The 19,535-nt window shown below is 38.3% G+C and overlaps 1 protein-coding gene across 1 annotated transcript in view; it reads left to right on the forward strand.

The window, feature by feature from the left end:
* Positions 1-991: 991 nt before the first annotated feature.
* luzp2 (leucine zipper protein 2) overlaps positions 992-19,535 on the forward strand; it is a 147,197-nt gene continuing 128,653 nt past the window's right edge. Inside the window, exon 1 of the mRNA XM_031751500.2 lies at positions 992-1,271. Coding sequence (XP_031607360.1) covers positions 1,210-1,271 — 62 coding nt within the window. The 5' untranslated portion in view covers positions 992-1,209. The remainder of the gene's footprint in view (positions 1,272-19,535) is intronic.

Genomic DNA, 19,535 nt, shown 5'->3' on the forward strand with positions numbered 1-19,535 from the left:
TATTTCCTGTTTTCTGATTTTACTATCACTAATGACTAATAGTTAGTCAGTGTTTGCAGACAAGTTAGCATCTTCCATGCAAACTTCAGGCGAGTGTAGCAATATGCTAGTGACCACAGCAATAAGGGAGGTCCCACCTCAGAGCTATGAGGCCCAGTATACATTACTGCGTACTGAAATCACATTCTTCTTCTGATTATAGTGGTCAGGGCTGAAATAGAGTTACTGTGAGCAGTGGCATAAATAAATGAGTTGTGTGTGTGTGTGTGTGTGTGTGTGTGTGTGTGTGTGTGTGTGTGTGTGTGTGTGTGTGTGTTGGCAGTATTGGGTTTTAACATAATTTCTGCTTTACTGCGATGAACTGTTTCTGAACCATTTAATTTACTGGATTAGACACAACAAACCTCTCCAAGATTTATATTTTACCTATACATAGGTTTTACATTCTTTTCTATAAAGTTTGCTTTCTATTAACATTTTATTGAAATTACACATACGGGGGAAAAAAGAAAACAACATTGTGCTAAGGCTTTAATGGTATCTTGGCGTCAGAGTTTATTATTTCAGTTTATTCAGGTCTTCATTTTCCGTTTTCGCTCACTAAAATTTGGCACCAGACCTTGATTTCTGCTTGAAGTGCAGAGCTTCATTAATAATTGCACTATAAATCTGATCATGCCTTACCTTCACTAAACTGTGACTTTGCTGTTACTTGCAGCCACGACGTGGCTTGCTCCCTGTTTCCACTAAATGTTTTTTTTTTTTGCTCGTATCTCCACCTATCACAATGCAAGGTAGTAAAGAGAGTACAATGAATGGAGAGGTGTACTGTTGCAGGAATAACCAACACCAAACAATGCGAAAAAAAAAAGAGAAAAGAAAGCCTTTCGCCAATAGCTATAGCTGCACTGGCGCTGACATCATATCACTCCCACATCTCCCTCTCTTGATTTCAGCCCCACCCGCTCCTTTCCATTACCAAGTCGGTCCGTGTCCTCGTGTTATTTAAAGCCAGAGATCCTCCCTCTCGCCGAGCCACTGTGTTGCATCTGTCTGCCTCGCCGCTTGTGTGTCTGGGTGCGTGTGTGGATGAGAGTGCGCTAAAAAACCCAGGCAGCCAGTGGGAGAGCTAGAGAGCGAGGGAGAGAGGCACGGGGGAAAGGCAAAAATCATCCAAGAAGGGAGAAGGAACGGGAGTGTGAGACAGCTATGAAATTCATCCAAGCTATTTGCTTACTGCTTCTCTGTCCAGCTCTGAGCCTCAACACCAGGTAAGAGATAAACAAGAGGACATTTCTTTTCTTTTTTCTCCTGTCAGTTTCATCCTGCCGGAGACTCTGAAACAAAAGGGGTGTCTTGGTTCAAAGCATGGTATTCTGGAGGTCTGCTCAGTCCAGCCAAATACTGAAGCGTTAATTCGTCCCGGCAGTGGCTCTGTGTGTGCTAAGAATGTTAGAAACTGAGAGACTTAAAGGAGGAAGGAAGGGCTTATCTGTTGAACTGGGCTATTATCTTTTTTAGTTCTGAAGCAGGATGAGAGACAGTTGTCCTTTTGTGGAGGTAATTCACTGGTTTTGCCTCCTCCGCTTCCCCCTGAATAGTGGCGACATTGCTTTTTCTTTCTTTCTTTCTTTTTTTTTGAGGACTTTTGCTGCCTGGTCTGGGAGGGAGCAAGTTGAAGTCAGGGGAACTGAGAGAAAGGACAAGGCGACTTGTGTTGCAGTGCCTTAGAAAGAGCAGGTGTGTGCGCGTTTCCTTTCGCTTATCTGCAATATTTAAAAAAAAGCTCAAGGAACAGTGATAGACAAGAAGGATGGACAAATGAAGAGAGCGATGTGTAGATAAGGAGAGTTTTGATGATTAATTAAATCATTGATAAAATCATCCTTCTTCTCTGCCACTGCCTGACACCACTGCCTTAATGAGAGCCGTGAGAGGGGAAATTCAGGGCTTTGACTATACCATAGAGACATCACGCGCAGGAAGGCATGCATTATAAAACTTGCCTTTTCCGCCTTTTCTTTTCTTTTCCCCATCATTGCCCCCCAAAAAACATCCCGTCTTTTAGTGGTGAGTGAGTGGAATGCGGTTTCTGGGGAATACATCCACGGGGAGAATGATGGCTTTGAACTCAGTGTTTTTTGCTGTTGATTTGAACCAAATGGACACATGCCTGTGTATTTGTTAGTGACATGCTAAACACCATCAGGGCTACCAATTATTTATTTTGCCTCAAGGGTTACAACAGAGGAGGATTTGTAGAGAAAGTCAAGGTTACTGCACACATCCAACATATTTGTCAATAGCAGAGAGGTAGCACTGATGATGTATGAGTCATATAACTAGGGGCTATATTGATGTATTAACCTCTAGCATTTAGCAGTCAGCAATCCAAGCACTCTCACATTTTTATTTATTTATTTTTGTTTAGCACACCTACAATTAGATTTTCCCTTTAAGTCATCTATACAAGTAATCTTCAGGTAACAACTTTTTAATCATTTATTAGTTTGGGTTTTTTTAAGGGTTTTTTGAGTTCATAGACTCATTTAGCTATTTTCTAAGCTGTGAAACTAATAGTGCTTTTGTTTGACTTTGATTAATTAAAATATACGCTGTCTCCCAAGATTTATTTTTAAACCGTGTATACCATTATTAGTCTTAGAGGTAATCTTTTGAACACTAATTGGAGAGCACGGCATTACGGTGGTAATTTGGCAGGTCAGCACAGATTGTATGCTACCTCTTGAGGGGGAAAGTCATGAAAAGTAATTACCAGAACACACAGATGTAATCAGTGTTTTATAAGACGGTTTGTTTCCAGACTTAGCATTAAAAAAAAAAAGTAATGGGATTGGAAGGCTCTGCTTGGTTAAGAGCGGAGGGCTGGTCGAGAAATAAGGTCAATTGTGACCTTCTGAACTTCAGGTCACGTTAAAAAAAGGAAAAAAAAATGTTCACACCTGAATAGATTTACATATACATATACGATCATATACGACTAACTAATCTTATAATGCAGGAATAAAAAGAAACCCCAAAACAATCATTTTGGCGAATTCAAATAATAAACTCCTAATTTCCAAATATCCATTTTTTTTTTTTTTTTTCTGGAGCCTCAGTTTTCTTTAACTTGAGTTTTTTTTCTCTGTGGTAATTATGCAACTTCAGTAAAACAATTGCATGCTTGTTTTTTTCAGGCTCAGATTTCCACGATCGCCAATGAACTTTTTCGCTCATAGTGAAAGATGCTTCTATTATTTTGTCTAACAATAACGTGGTGACACTTTTGCTCAGGACTGTGAGTCTACAGATGGCCATGGTTTTAAATGTTAATGAAAAGGACAGCATAAAGGCACCTCTACAGGGATCCTTGGATGGATTCAATTAAAGGTCTCCACTGAGCAGGTTTAGTCCTCCTGCTGTGGTTGATATGCTTAAAGGTAGACATGTCAGATATACGGCTATGCATTTCAATAGCCAGCTGTGTGTTGTTCTACTAAACTATTAATCTAGCGTCCCTCTACAGTGATCCTGCTGTGGTAATGACTGTTACAATTTTTTTTATTGTTGTTGTCATATTTATTTGTTTTCCGAGCTTGTTTAAAGCGGTACAGACGTTTAGAGTTTTTGAACCTCTTCTGTGCCTGTTTTGTTTCTGTTTTCATTCAAATTCTTAAAATTTCCTTTTGCTCCTTTCTTATTGTTTTAATAAAGCCACATGCCAAACCTGGGAATGACGTTGGTGCCGCGGGTGGATTTTTGTTGTTTGATCCAGCTGGTACTCCAAACAATAGCTGATTGCTTCTTCAAGCAGCTGTCACATTTTTGCTGTTATCCTGGAGGTCATGGGTCCAAACATTGCTTATCATTTGTGACATCCTCATTTTTTCTTGTAATAGTGTGGCACTGAAGAAACTGACTGCGAGGTGTATCTGCACCAGTAAAATGAATTGTGACTGTGACTGTCTAGTCTGTGTATTGCTCTGGCTGGCTTTGCTTGATTCATTTCATCAGTGGTGCGTGAGAGAATCCATTTCATATGTTAACTGCACCCCCTATCCTGCGACCTGATAGAGTCACCTTAAGAAGTGAGAATTAATAAAATAGGAATTGTGTCAAGTTTTCATGCGTGATGGCTGCATTTTGATGTGCCTTTGGTCTACTTAAAGGTGCTGCGGGGAGGTTTTAAAAGGCAAAACATCCTTAACAAACAATGGCAAAAAAAAAAAGAATAAATAAAGAAGAAAACTTTGAAACTTCAAGGCTGTTATAAAGACCTTTCTTCCAGATGAGCATAGAGGCATATGGCACAAGCCTTCATGACTTTCTGTCAGACAGACTTTATAATATGTGGGTAATGGTTGTTTTAACCTAATCAAATAGTTTTGTTGGCTAAACCAAAGCAAACTCTAACTGAAAGTCATTAAAGCCACAAGGGGTCTATGGAGTAAGGTTTGCCACTAGATACCACTACAACCATGTTTAGTTCTGTTTTACTGTATTAAGACTTTTCATAGGCTTACTAACTAAAAGTAGGTATAAGAATTCTGTTAACATTTTAACGTCATCTTTGTAAAAACTGTAAAACTGAAAATGCTGTTGCCAGTTCTCGCTCATTTAAGTCCTTTATAAAGAATTATGGTGTTTTAATGAATTGAGCGGGTTACTCGGGCCACATAATAGTGGTGCAGGGCCATGTGTCATTGCAAAAATCAATTGGTACTTAGGCAGAACACAAGGCTGCATTGACATCAGTCCCATGAGATATGACTTTCTACTTCTGGGTCAGCACTGGGGGCTACTACAGTAAGCTTGTCTCCTCTGCATTTGGCTTTTTTTTTTTTTTTTGCTCTATACAGATCAAACAGCTCCACCTTTTTAAACTTTCACATATTCCCTTTCAGAGCATTTCTTGAAACATATTTGACTCATTTCTTTGACACTGTCTTTGATGTCTCTTACCTTAGCAGACTCCTCTTGGAAACAGGGATATCTGGTGGGATCTCCACAATATCAAATATTTATGAGTATTTTGGACGGCAATTAAAAGGACTACAGATTCTTGGATTGTACATAAGAGTACAACAGTGTTGCTTTATATATTAATAGCTAGTAATAGAGATATTACCGGTCATATTGCAAATTATTATTTTAAATTGAGTCTGCCCTTAACATTATATAAGGTCAGACATGAAAAGGAGGGTCATTCCTACATCTGATAAAAAGACAAAACAAAACAAAAAAAACAAAGGAAAATCATCAGATTGCTGTTTTTGGTCATTTTGCCTGTAATGATAAGCATTTTTTTTTTTTCTTTTTGAAACTGTTTTCATTCCATCAGTGACATTTTAAAGTGGACCTCTTTTGTTTTTCTGTTTTTCCTGCTGCTACAATGGCCATAGTTTCAAATCATGGTCAGCATATATTCAAAAAAGGTTGACAAATCAAAAGCTTTAGATCTTTATGATGTCAGAGAGTGCAGATATTATTAATATTGTCATCTCAGGCACATAGTTTAAGCTTTGAGCATAGCGGCCCCATCCATCTGCTGTTAAATCCTTCTGTTTGCGAAGGGTAGCTATAGGACAGTATAAGATAACTCAGGATTAGTTTGAACTTTGACCCACACAAATGTGCTTTAGTCGAGTCCAAGAACAAAAATATAGAGCAGGAAATGAGCATTAATAGGTCAATTTGAAGGCAGGAAACGGCAGGTAGGAACTTTTTTGTTTGTTTTCTCTTTTCTCTTCTCCATGCTCTTCCATATTTAGCTTTGAGAATAAATCTTCTTTCAGGGAAATGGAAATAAATATCACAAAATACAATTTAATGTGCTTATTTTACTGCATTTCTTTTGGAATTTAATGTCTCTCATTTCCTGTTCACTTAGCTTATGTTCCATATTTAAACATGCCATTTTATTCATGTTTAAATATGGAAGTAATCAATTGGGGAACTTCATTGTGACATCTGTTAGGTTAATTAAAAATATGTCTTGCCTCAAGCATCAAAACTTTGTGCTCTGTCTTAATTTATGTTGGTCCTTGTGGAAATGGTTCAGTACATCTGCATTTTCACATCGCAGAGAGCGTTTTCTCGTATAAAGCAACATCTCAACGTCCAACTGTTTTCTCATCCAGTTGAGTAGAAAGAGTTCAGAAATGTGCTCGCAGATGCTGCCTTCGCCTCACGTGTACGGAGCTGAAAAATTGTCCGCAAACCAATACTTCCATCAAATCAATATTTTGTTACAAGTGACAATAAACATATTCAAACAAGATGTACAGCAGTGGAGAGAAACTCCACATGACATTTCATTGAACAAGCGCTCACAGTTTGATTTATTTTCGACTTTGCAGTTCTAAATTTTCTGGATAAAACAAGCTGTATACAGAGTGAAGCTGCTCACAAACATCGTCTGGCACATGGGGAGAGTAAGAATTAACTAGTCAAGCATGGAGCTGATGTGGAATTAGATCTAACTGTTGAGGAGGATGCGATGGTAATATAAAGCTATACATTGATGGGACTTCAGTTGGTTGGTGGGGATAATGACAAAATGGAAACAATCCACCCTGAACATTGTTTACTACTTGAGTGATAAAAGGGCAGTTGTTTTTAAAAATAAGGCTCTATTAAGTAAGTGTGGAACGGAGAGCTTACCTATGTTCTTTCTTAAAGAAAGGCTTAGCTGTGTGGCCATTTTTCTCAATTGGTATTAAGAGCGAGATCGTTAGTTAAATGAACTGGTCCTTTTGTTTGTACTGAAAGACGTTTGGGTATGGTGGCGTGTTTGGACTGACACACTTTTTGCAAACATTTATGAATTTTGCAATGTAGCAAAATGTGTAGGAAATATACTGAAAGCATGCCAACTCTGATCTGTGTAATTGCAATAAGGTGGCAACCTCTGAGTGACTTTTTAATGTACAGCAGTACACAGCTGTATCATGATTTGGCCAAGGCAACGTAATTTGCATAGATGAAAATTACTTGGAGAAAAAATAAGCATGATTTCCTATTTTCCCGTTTTGCCATAGCATCAAACAGCATCTATAGCAGAGGCATGATTATAGATATGACTTTCAGGGACTCCTCAAGATGAGACAAAATGATATTTGTGCAGCTTGGTTATGTCCTCGGCACAAATCAGACTGTGAATGATAATTGAAATTCAAAGGACATGGCGTAATGGTCACACCATGGCAACCACACTGGCCACATGACAGTAATGAAGTGGGCTACAATAAACAGAACCTTGGGTGGCTCCTACAAATGAGAAAGTAATTAAAAGGACCACGATTGGTGCTGGGTGAAGAGTAGCTAGGCATTCTATATTCAAGGCCACATTTCAGGTTCTATGTTCTCTAAAAGACATCTGCAATGACAGCAGTGTTTATTCTTCAAACACTTCAAAAGATTTATCATGTAACGGCACATTATCCAGTGTGCCATATGACAACCTGGATATTTGCTTGATGTAACAAAACAAAGATTTTGGACATACGGTGGACGAAAAGATTAAAAATTCTACCAAGATGGCATCATTCTTTTTCAACAAAAACACTGCTGAAACTTTAAAAGAAATTTAGGATCAAATAAATATTGAGAAAAATGTGAGCTTGACTGGTGCACCGGTGCCTGACCTTCCGTTATCTTGATCTTAAAAGGTTTACCGCAATTATAATTCTCCTTAAATAACAAATGTGGCTTGACATTATCAGGTAAAATGCTTGTTGCATGACTGCATTTAGCACTGATGGATGACTGCACTTCAAATGAATTGCAAATGCTAATTATCTAAAATGGCCCAGTAAAGGAAAATAGACTTAACACAGTGTTTTCTTAATGAATGATGTGTTTCGTTAGTGTTCTGCCTTTGCAGTGTTGGATTCAGTGTTGGGGGATATTATTGTTCCTGAATTCAGTGATCACAATTATGGTTGCTAATTAGCAATTATGCCACTTGAGTTCCTCAAGTTCTTAATTTATCTGTAAAATGGGCAGACCACAAAAGAAATCAACAAACAAGCCCTTTTATTTGTGCTTTCATAACTGTCACCTGGTCTCCATTTGTTTGGGAGAAAAGACAACAATGGCAGAGAGCAGTCTACAAGTTTGAACCAGTGCAGATATGCACATTTCTTTCAGTTTGTTGCATGAAAGGAGATGAATGTGACTGTAAAGTGTAAAGATCTTGTTCGTGCCTCTTCTATTAGGACAGGAATTTTGTCTGATATGTGGAATGCATAGAGTTTAAGGCTGTGTCGTTAACTGGCAAACAGTAAAGCATTTCCCCTTTTCTCAAGTTTCTAAAATGAATAGATTTTTTTTTACAGGATATCAGAAATAGAATTAGGAATATAAGTAGGAAAATCCAAAAGCTTTGGAATCGTAGTACTGCTGAACTCATACTAAAATTAACACTAATGAAAGTACCGTTTCTCTTAACCCTGAAAGCTATAAGCATGGTTAAGCAAAACCATAAGCAAAATACACATCAAGTAACTGTGTACTACAGTTGGAAAGTATCTTGAAAGTCGAAATAAAAACAGCTTCCTACTGTGACTGGAAACAAGCAACTGCAACAGAGAGCAGAGACTGAAAACCAAAAAAAGATGCTAAAATGTTCTGTGGAACTAAGAGTCAAGTGATAATTTTCTGTGACTCCACCACCATGTGCAACATCTTTCAGATAAAAAGCTGTGCTTTCCTGTGTTGTTGTTAATGCTATGTCTTGAACTGTGGTGAACACCCTCTCTGCTGTAATGTTAGGGAAAGTCATTATTATCCATAACACGGTATGGGCACAGGTCTCATGAAATGGAGCAGAACATTTCACTTATGCTTTTCCACCACCAGAGCTGGTTGAAGTTTATAAAGTGCTGCTCTGCCCAATATTTGTCAGAGCTGGAAAGTGTGATGCTGTTGTGTATGTGATGGGGTATGATGAATTTTCTTGAACTACAGATGACCTACAAGGATACTGGGACATCTGCTATTACACAATAGGCTATTTTCACAATTTATTTAATTGAAGAGTATTGCAAATAAGCTCATTATTACTATGTGAATTGTTTTTAGCTATTATGTAGTTCCCTGCTTCTTAGGAACTGAATTCATCATCATTTTTTTGTTCTTTCTGTATTTGCCATTGAGTACTGGACACGTACAGTAGTGTACACTGGATGCTAACTGCAATGAAACTCTGCAAAGCCGAGGAGAGCTGACTGTAAGTGCACCCTCTCACTGTCTTCTTGCATTCGTGTTGTAATTTGAAATAATCTTATTGCAGGTTTGCATTATAGCTGCTGGGAGCCATACCTTTGATGTGAATCTTCATCATTGTGTCAGCACAGATATTAGTCACTCTTGTAATTGACAGGCATTTAATTGCACAGTCCCTGTAAACATGATGGCTGTTCTCTCAGTGACGAGTCATTAGTGGGCAGCCTGCTTTTTTTTGTTTTATAGTGAGGTGCAAGATGTATAACTGTAATAAACAAAAGCTGAGCGCCAGCCTTTCTCACAATGGCACTGCATATGAAAGACCCATGTTGTTTCAGCTGGTTGTTGCCGGGCAGCCAGGAGTCAATTCTCTCTTCAGCTAAGGAAGAATGTATGCATATAGTTATCTGCTCACGTATGTGAACTGAGATTCAGGGACTTTCATGTATTAGCTGTCAGTCACAACATTAAACATAGTGTATATATTTCCCTTGCTATATGTGAATTTGAGCTGTTTGACATCTGTGCCACTCACGTCTGACTGCATTTATTTATACCAGGTAGACCTGGGGCTGCAACTGGTAACATTTGTAATTTTTTAGATAATATTTTGAAGTGATTAATGTATTTAATAATGTGCTAATGGTTCCATTACAATTATTTACTTATTCTTTGATTTTTTTTAAAAGGATTGGGTGCAGCCCTTTTACATTTTCCCAATGGATTGATGTTTGATATCATAAAATATCTTGTTTCGTCTGACCAGTGGTCCAAAATCCAGAGTTGAGCCAAGAATCGCACAACTTTTTTGTGTTGGAATTACTGGAACCAGAGCATGAATGGCAATGTTATTTTAATTAGCTTTTGAAAACAAATTTGATTGCCATAGCGCTTGGCTCGATAAGTGTTATTAACTGAAAATCTAAAGTCCAGAACGTCTAGGTAATAACTGGATTAAATCCCAATTCTATGGCCCCAGTGTTAAATTGTTATTCTTATTTTTTCTGTGTCTCATCTTTCATTTTCCACACTTATTTCTGGTTGTAAGACCCCATTAGCAAAAGCATTACTTACAAAAGTAATACTTAGCACAGCTGCTGTGCACACTATTTTAAACAGATTTTTCTAGGCTTGGCTCTGCATGACATCAGAAAGAGTCGACAACCTTACTTAATACAGCCATCTCAGAAGCCACACCCACCTTCTGTCCAACTCTTCTCTCTGCGAGGGGCAGTTGGCTTAAAGGGAGAGGAGCTGAGGAGGATAAATAAAAATAACTTTGACTCATAAATCATGCAGAGCTACTGTAGTAGAGTAAAAAGGTAAAAATATAAAGGTGGAAAGGAACATAATAGCACATAAAACAGAAATGCCATTTGAACCGAGGGAGATGAAAACACAACCAGCTATATGAATTCTGTTTTGGTTTCCATCTCTCCTAAGGTTATGCTTTTATTTATTCCTGGAGAGCAGTTACTAAGCAGATCTGGTCTTTTCAGTAACACCATGTTTCACATTCATATAGCGATACTCCTTTACACCAGGGTGCTGCCCCTCACAGATCACATGTTCTTCCACTGAAGCGGTTTAGTGCTTGATCTGGACTACCGCTGTGGTAGTTTTCAGGGGATCGGGGGTTTCGCGTTCATCTTGCCCACTCTGATTTCTCAGCCTTTCTTGGGATTCAGCTCTTAGTCACAGAGTACTTGTCTAATCATTAAGCTGCCACCAGTAATCTACCATAATACCGTTTCCCTTGTTTCATTCTTTTCCACCGTTAAATGGGCCATAATTGGTTCACTAAGAAATGAAGCAATGTGCTCAGAGGCATTATTCACAGAATATTAGAGAGACCGGAGGATGGAGGTATTGGTTTTGGCGTGAACAAAAGACACAGATCATAAATAATACAGGTTGACACAAAGTGCTTAGATCATGTAAAAGATACACAGAGAGAGTTTAGTGGTTTGGCCTTTTTATCAATATTTTTATTGTGTTAAATCATTTGTCTGCACTCTAGTTGTGTGGCTGCCTATTGAGACGGCTCTATTTTGTCAAAGCTGTCATTAATCTCCGTTTTTTTCTTCTTTCATTCGTTATTAAAACTTGTTCTGATTTATCTAAGACATGGTATTTGAAGTATCTGTCATTCAAGCCTCGTGTTTTATATTTTTCACCCTTGTTTAGCAAGTGGTGCCATAAAATATGCTTATTATTTATTTATTTATTTATTTGAGCAATAACCACCTAAGGCTGTGAAGTAAAGGGTAATGTTGGTGCATAACTGCGGCCTCCAAATTAGAATTAGTCTGTTGGCAAGTTTAAAGTAGAGTTACTTGATGCTAACAACAAAACTTGCCTGGAGACTTGAAACCTTATGAATACATGCAAATGTACAAAGACCTTGATTATAATAAGTGGTAAATAAACAAATGGAGACGTGAGATGGAATCTATTCCAGCTGAAGTTCTAGGCACAATACCAGGGACACCTGTTCAAAAAAATGTAGCCCAGTCAGACAGCTGTGCTGTGAATTTAGGGTCACAGCAGTCAATTTTCTTAAGAACAGAAGAGAAACAACACCTGCCATGTTACACCATTTGAAACAGAATACAAAAATAATTTTTAAGCAAAGACTTGCTCCTACGGAAATGCAACCTAAAAACTGTGAAAATACTAAAAGGTTAAGCTTTTGTGGTATTTTCCTTAATTTTCATGTTAAATCTTTATCTCTTTAGAAAGATACTGTGTAAAAAAAATGCAGTTTTTCATAGTAAATGACAGTACATATGTGTGACAGTGTACTTTTTTTTTCACGTGTTCTTGCTTTGTCACTTCGTTTCACTGACCGTTTCCAGATGAATGTTTTCTTTTTTGTTAAGCCGATTAACTCTGACCTGACTCATTCAACCATAAAAAAGTACCTAACTCAAGGAATGAACCACTGTTATGTCTACACATAGCAAACAAATTAGCAGTGAATGAATTTATATTTTCAGACACTTTATTGCCAACAGCACATGGCTTGTTCATGTTTCCTTAGTTGAATTTTTGAAAAATGCCAAAGATAACGGGGAAGTTTGATAGCCACAAAATAGTAAACAAGGTGATTTCAAAGAGCAAATACCTAAAAACCTGACACATGTTGGTATGATTTGTAGTTTGTCCTTGAGAAACATGAGGAACCTAAAAAGAACCATCAAAAGCAAATGATCATTATCCAAAAGTTATGTTCTTCAGAAAAAAGACCAGTCACCAGACCGAAGTTGATCCTACTATTCACCGAAGCTTCATCAGAAATGGTCTCCATGGAATGGTGGCCGAAGAAGCAGACAGCATGGTTGAGGCTCTGTCATAGTTTGAGGCTGCAGTGCAGCAAGTGTTATTAGGCATCTTGTCAAAACTGATCTCAATATAAATCCAGAAATAATTTTGATCCATCAAACAAAACCATACCAAACAGGATGTCTGCCACCCACTGGAGACACGACAGACAAGCATTCATATCTGTTTTCATAGATTTACAATGTTTTACTTGTAAATAAAACTGAATTGAATTGGTTAGTTCAGTGTCAAATGGTTAATAAAAAAAACTTCTCTCAGGTTGTAGTTAATTATATATTCTCATATAAAAACAATTAACAGTACATTCTCCAGAATTTAATAAACTTTCATCTTCTGAAGCAGGGATTTTAATGAATAAATTTAATTAAATTCAGCTATTTTAAGACAGTGATTCAAACATTCTGTAAATCTGTGAAACTGTAGACTTTTAAGTAATAGATAATTGTGACTCAGTATAAACAGTATGACAGTGTTTTATTGGTTAACCTTTTTCTTATACTCTGCTGTAAATATCTGTACATCAGACAAGTGAATGAACCAAACCTGGCACATACAGCTGTTGTGTTCAGTGTCATGTGAACACAACATTGTATCAAAGGTAGAGATTTGCTTTCTTCCAGGGGATTCGTGTCCCCTCCCCCTTCTGTAGAATTATTGCTGAGCAGGCTGTTTCACGCAAACACAGAGTCAGCTCTTGGATTAGTCTCTGCTGGATCCAGTTTGGTTTCTAAAGTGTTGCGGACCCTTTCGCACCCTTTTGGGACAGTTGTCCCAAACAAATGTGAAATTAATTTGGTGCAGTACAGGGAAGTCAGTGTAAGCCTTTGTGTAGGTATCATGCCGTTGAGTAATTGAGGTCTGATCAGCATTGAACGGAGGGATTGGATGAGTGTCTGAGCTGCCAGAATTCACTCCACAGCTGTCAGTGGTCTTGGCTGTACAGTAATTCAACACAGCATCTCTGATGTGAGAGTTTCCCACTTGATTATTGGACTATCTGTAATATACAAACCAACTACAATATCGACATAGGGACTCTTTGTGTGCTATGTGCTTGTGTGAGGCACATCAAGAAAAACAATCTCTGACAGAGACGTACTGTCAACATTCAAGGACAAACACCACAAACTCCTGTTCAGAATTGAAAATAATTTTTAAAGCTATCACATAAAACTGCCAAACGAGTCCTGTGTTTTTCATTTCCTGTCTTTTATTAACCCGTCTGTATTTGTTCTGTGCTCTCTGCCGGATATACTGTACATCACAGCCAAGCTCCCATGTACCATTTTTCAAGAAACATAATATCTGCTTCTTTTGGTGAAAGCTACATAAATCTGAATCCTTTATCAGCCGCCAACACACCTCCTTGAAGACACCGGGGCGGATTCTGTTATTTTTATCTAATCATTTCCCGAGCATATTCTGGTGTCAGGATCCATCTTGGCTGACAAGTGCTGGTTCCATTTGTGTCCCCTATCGCCCTGTTTTTCCAGTGTTTTGCCATGACACCTGACTGATAAGTGTGTTGTTCAGTGTGTATGTAGAAGGGGTGGGTTGCGGCAGTGACACGTGGCATTTAGCACCCAGAAGCTGTTCAGTAGTGCCCACGGTGGCAGTTTATCTCATAAATGTTTTTGTTTTATATTTTGATTGAGGATTTTATGCCCGCAGACCTCAGCGCGTGATGGCACTTTGGAGACTCGCGTTTATTCACAGCAAAAGAAAAATGGTGTCTTGAGGAAATGTGAAGTGTCGGGGATGTCATTAATCCACAGGCTTGGGTCAAAAGGATCTACGGTTTTGCAGGAATTTGTGGCCACTGTGAAACGAATGCCCGATTTAAATGAAGTCTATATTTTCTGATGATATTTCTTTTTATTGTGCATTTATATCATTAAATTAGAAATGTACAGCTTTTAATAGATCTCCTTTACGCACATGGCATTGCAAAAACTAAAGTCGTAACCATCGAGCAGCACACCTAGCCATAAATTCTAATCCTGAAAAAGTCATAGGATAGTGCTTCCAGTATTAAGAGGGCATTGTCACTTTCCAATCAATTTCTAGTGTCAGATTTACTATTTGGCAACAAATGGAAACCCAGTCATGCAGCTCACTCTTTTTCTGATTTCATCTCTCTCATCAGTCTGTGTCCGTCTGCGTCTTTTGTTATCTTTATTTTTCCTCCAACAAGACGGCAAACTAGCGAAGAGCAAAGAGGAAGTCCAGGTTACGGGATATGGCCTTTCTTCCTTTGTGTGTGGATGTATGCACATTGAACCTCACCATCGGGCACAGAGAGGGCAGTGAGAGGGTGTTATGTTGCTGAAGTCCACCACTCCCATTTGCCTGTCTGTCAGATGTCTTGCTTGGCTGAGCTCCACACGGTGATGGTGTTGACAAAATGACAGGAGGGGGGCACACTCCAGTGAATGTCAATTTGGCTCTAAAGCACCGTTTCCCCAGGAGCACTGAAGCTCCCACACACCAAAAAAAACGAAAAAAAGAAGATGACTGTAGTATAAAAAAGGCAAGCCCCAGAGAATTGGTTATTTACATAAGAACATACAGGGTCACATACATGCATAAACAACATACAGCCGCACGGTCCTTACTCTTTCTCGGAGCTTTTCCTGGCATTGCTTACTGTCCCGACTTGACTGGTGGGATTAGAGATGCATTCTAATGTGTCTCTAATCTTATAATCTCTCTAATAGGGGCACAGTTTCACAGCAGCCCTTTAATATATAAACACAGATTGAGTTGGGGGACCGTGGAGGTTACAGGGGACATTTTGTACAGATCTGAATCTGTAAGCTTGACATTAGAATTCACACAAGTATTTCTGTTTGTAACTGCATTAAGCATCTGGAGATGCATTTACAAAATTCACCTCAGATGTTAAATAAGTTATACCAAGCAAACTCCCCTGGCATGTTTAGCAAATTAGCATTTGATGACAGGTGTTTGGCTTAACACTGATTTAATGAGCTTTATGAAAGTCCCTGGAGGATGAATGTGGGGTTTTGGGATTACTTACTTCCAGGATACTGTTAAAGACAGGCAAATGGAAAATCTCTTTTCCAAATCCATTATAAATGTTTCCATGCCCTTATCTGCACAAATCCCAGCAGGAACGCATCACAACATATCCCCACCACTTTCACCGGTGTACAACTCAAGCAGATGCTTTTTATTGTACAGCTGTGAATCTCACAATATGTGCACCAAAACATTAAGTGCCTTTAAACAGTAAATTGATTGTCATAGTGGCGTTCTTTATCCCGATGGGACGCTTGGATAGAAAAGCACAGACAAGGTCATTCACACGACAGCAGTCTCCAAAGCAGCCCAGACGCTTTAAATGTTATCATGCAAGTTTGGAACTTGGCTTTTGTCCATAACTTTCACTCACCTTCTGTGCTAATTATTTATTATTGCAATTACAGTCATAAGAGCTTTTTTTTGGCTTAATTTCTGTAGGCCAGGCTAATCGGCGTCTGTAAGCACCCCACTGTGAAACAATGTAGTGCACACAGTGGGTTCAGATGGCCATTATTACTTTGATTCTATTTGAAATAATGTATGACACAAAAACCAAAGTATACTTCATATGACTCTCTCTCTATATATATATATTTTTAATGATTCCTCATTTAAAAAAAAACAAAAAACACATAATACGGTACAGGCAAAACATTGTGTAGCAAGGTCTTAGGTACAGCTTCAGGGTGAGATTCTGCCTGGGGTTTCAGTTTAATCTAAAACCTCAGTTGAACCTATACAATCTATAATGTTAAATCTATATACAGTTAAAAAAAATCTATTTAAACATAGTATATTTTCTTAGGGGCAATATACAAACAATTTTTTTCTCATTTGGCAAAGCTGTAACATAGTTGTTAGTTAACTTTAATTTATGGATATATTACTATTAAAAATGTGTTGCTACCCGTCATCACATTTAAGCATAATGCAAACTGAAATTCACATATGAATATGCATGCAACTTTATAAGATAAAGCTGTGAATTTTGAATCTTGAAGACATGGCGCTGTTAATAATGTTTGACTCTTAGACTTAAAGTTTAAATTACCAAATCCCTAGAGCAGCTCATAAGCTTTCACTCTCTGATGAGAGTGAGGATGAGAGCATTTTTCTTTATCTTGCCTGCTGAGTGGCAACCTGAAATAGTCGTCTTTAAACAAAGCGAGTTACATCAAGTGTGTAGGGCGTTGCATTATTTTTAGTATGCGCACAAAGTTTTAAAGCCCCTAATTAAATGCATCGTAGTCACGTTTGCTGGGATGTAGTGACGCGTCTGTGCATGTGTGTTTGTGAGTCCATTTGTGAGTGTCTGCATTTAGTGCAAATCTGCACAACAAAGCACATCGAGTCTGCCCACCTGCAGGCATTGTGAATAATTTTCTCTGTTGCTAGAAGTGTTTTAATGTGTTCACTTTCATGAGCACATTATGCATACTGGTGGTGTGAATCCCAAACTGCCAAAAGAGGCTGGTGATGATTTTACAAATAAACAAAGAGATGCAGATTTTGTTGCAAGGCATCTAGATCAGGATTAGACGATGAATAGATTTATTGTTCAATTAGAGCTGCAGCGATTTATTTTTCCCTGCAAAAAGTGTAAAAAAATCAAGTGTTAATATTTTATGATTTTCACACACTGCTATGATTGTAATTTGAACATATTTGGTTTGGTTTGCTGCTCAAACAGTTGTCCCTTGGAGATAAATAAAGTGAATTTACCAACCAAAGTTACCATAACATCTAGGAACATATCCAGCATTTTCTTTTTAAAGTTTGATGATATTCACAGGCTAAATGACAAACCATGAAGACAGCCAAGTGTTAAAAAAAAGTAAGTAATTGACCCTGCGCTATATGTTTTGATATGTTTTATTTTCTTTGTTGTCCAGGACTTACAAAGTGTAATATCATAGGCAACAATCCAATTAAAACCGTTAGAAAAAGAAACAGAGACCATCTGCAGGATCTTACACATACTGTAATGTGGAGGAGAATGTCAAGGGAAGTGTCAAGCTGGAAACAGGACAGGTTTAAAAAGACACGAACATTGGTCACCTGTGGGAGTTAAAAACTGTCCCTGCTGAACATGACCTTGTCAGTCTTCTCCTTATCAGCTTCAGTTCAGACAAAGGGTCTGTAGTGTCACCTGCTGTGGGCATTGACTGCAACTCAGTACGGGAACAACTCTTCATATGTAAGTGTCCTTGAGTCATTGAAGATGCTTAAAATCCTCACACTTCATTTTTTCGTTTATAGCTTAAAGGTGCTGAAGTATACAACTGTAAAGCCATCTTCTGCAGAGGCTTGAAAATCACACTGAGCATTTTCAGTGTAGGAAAAATTAAGCTCTTGCAACCATTAAAATGAATTCATTAAAATATTCTTTGTCTATGTTTTTGTAATTAGCAGTCTAAAAATAATGAAGCATATTGGAGTGTCATATCGTTGCGTGTTCAACTGCAGTCTTTAAAATGTGTGTAATATATAATGTACCATACATACATTAATTCAGCACCTTCCAACCTGTGTTGACAACAGGTTCCTTTGGATAGTGCTTGGCTGCATGGCGAGCAGAATCCCATTACTTAAAAGGATAGGACTACTAATAAAATATTACTTCCAACCTAACTGGATTAACAATGATCTTGTGCTCCTGGGAATTTGTTGAGCTGCCTTTTCTACATAAACACCATTTTTACATATAAAGCTTTTAAGCAAGTTCATTTCACTGCTGCTTTGTGTTCATGGATTGGAGGAGGGATAATACATGCATGCTGGACAAACAAGGAGGAAAAATGGCAGGGCTCTTTAAAGAGTTGGTTTATGTGCTTACTGCTGCATCTCAGTGTATAGCTGAATTAATGCAAGCACACACAAGTTAGGCCATCTAGGAATTAGAAAATGCAAACATTCTGTAGACTCCACGATGCAAGAAAGAAAATTATAAGACTCAGATTTAGCAAACAGCCTGGAATACTATTTATGATCACTGGTCGATATCCTGGTTTTTTTTCAATTACACGAAACCTGACCTGTAAAAATGATCCTTTACAGTATGATGTCATGGGCTAATGTCAACTGTAAAAAAATGCCAAATTACTTTAAAATTAGATCATCATTAACTGTAAAATGTATCCCTGTGGCACATAAATAAGTAAAACATGCACATTTTCAGAAAAAAGGGAAAGGCAAATTGCAAATCCATAGGGGAAGTGGAGACCCAAACAGAGCTATGCACATGTACAAGGATAGTTTTAGACTTGCCACACAACTATGTACTGTGTGCCTATACTAGCCACATAGCTGTACTAGCTGTACATGTAGATATACTCTATTACTCTAATATAATACTCTATTACTACTACAATAGTTAATAAAAATAATAATAAAGAAAAGCAGAATATCCTCCACCATGCACCGTAGGATAAAAAAAAATTGCCATCTGTCAGGGTTCCTGGGTCGTTGACCCAGTGCTTTCAGTTTTGTTCATGTTCAGTTTATTTTGCCACTTCCATGTTCTCACTTCCTGCTTTTCCTGTGTCAGCTCGTCTCGTGTCATTAGCCAGATTATGTTCAGCTGTGTACTCACCGGTTTCTAATCACTCATCATTCAGCCTGTGTATTTATGTTCCTCAGTTCAACCAGTCCAGTGTCGTGTCATTGATGTTCCTGTGATGTTATGTTGTTGTTTACGCCTGCGTTCAGTCAGCCAGCCATTCAGCCTTTCAGCCAGCCATTCAGCCTTTCAGTCAGCCCTTCAGTCATTCAGTCAGTCGTCCAGCCAGCCAGCCAGCCAGCCGTTTCCTACCTCTGTTCTGTTTGTTCACTCCATCGGCAATAAATACCAACCTTCACCTACCTACCTGTGAGTCCAGCATTTGGGTCCTCCTTCCCTCATCCACAACACAGAT

The sequence above is a fragment of the Oreochromis aureus genome, linkage group 1, assembly GCF_013358895.1.
Source record: "Oreochromis aureus strain Israel breed Guangdong linkage group 1, ZZ_aureus, whole genome shotgun sequence".
Taxonomy (NCBI): domain Eukaryota; kingdom Metazoa; phylum Chordata; class Actinopteri; order Cichliformes; family Cichlidae; genus Oreochromis; species Oreochromis aureus.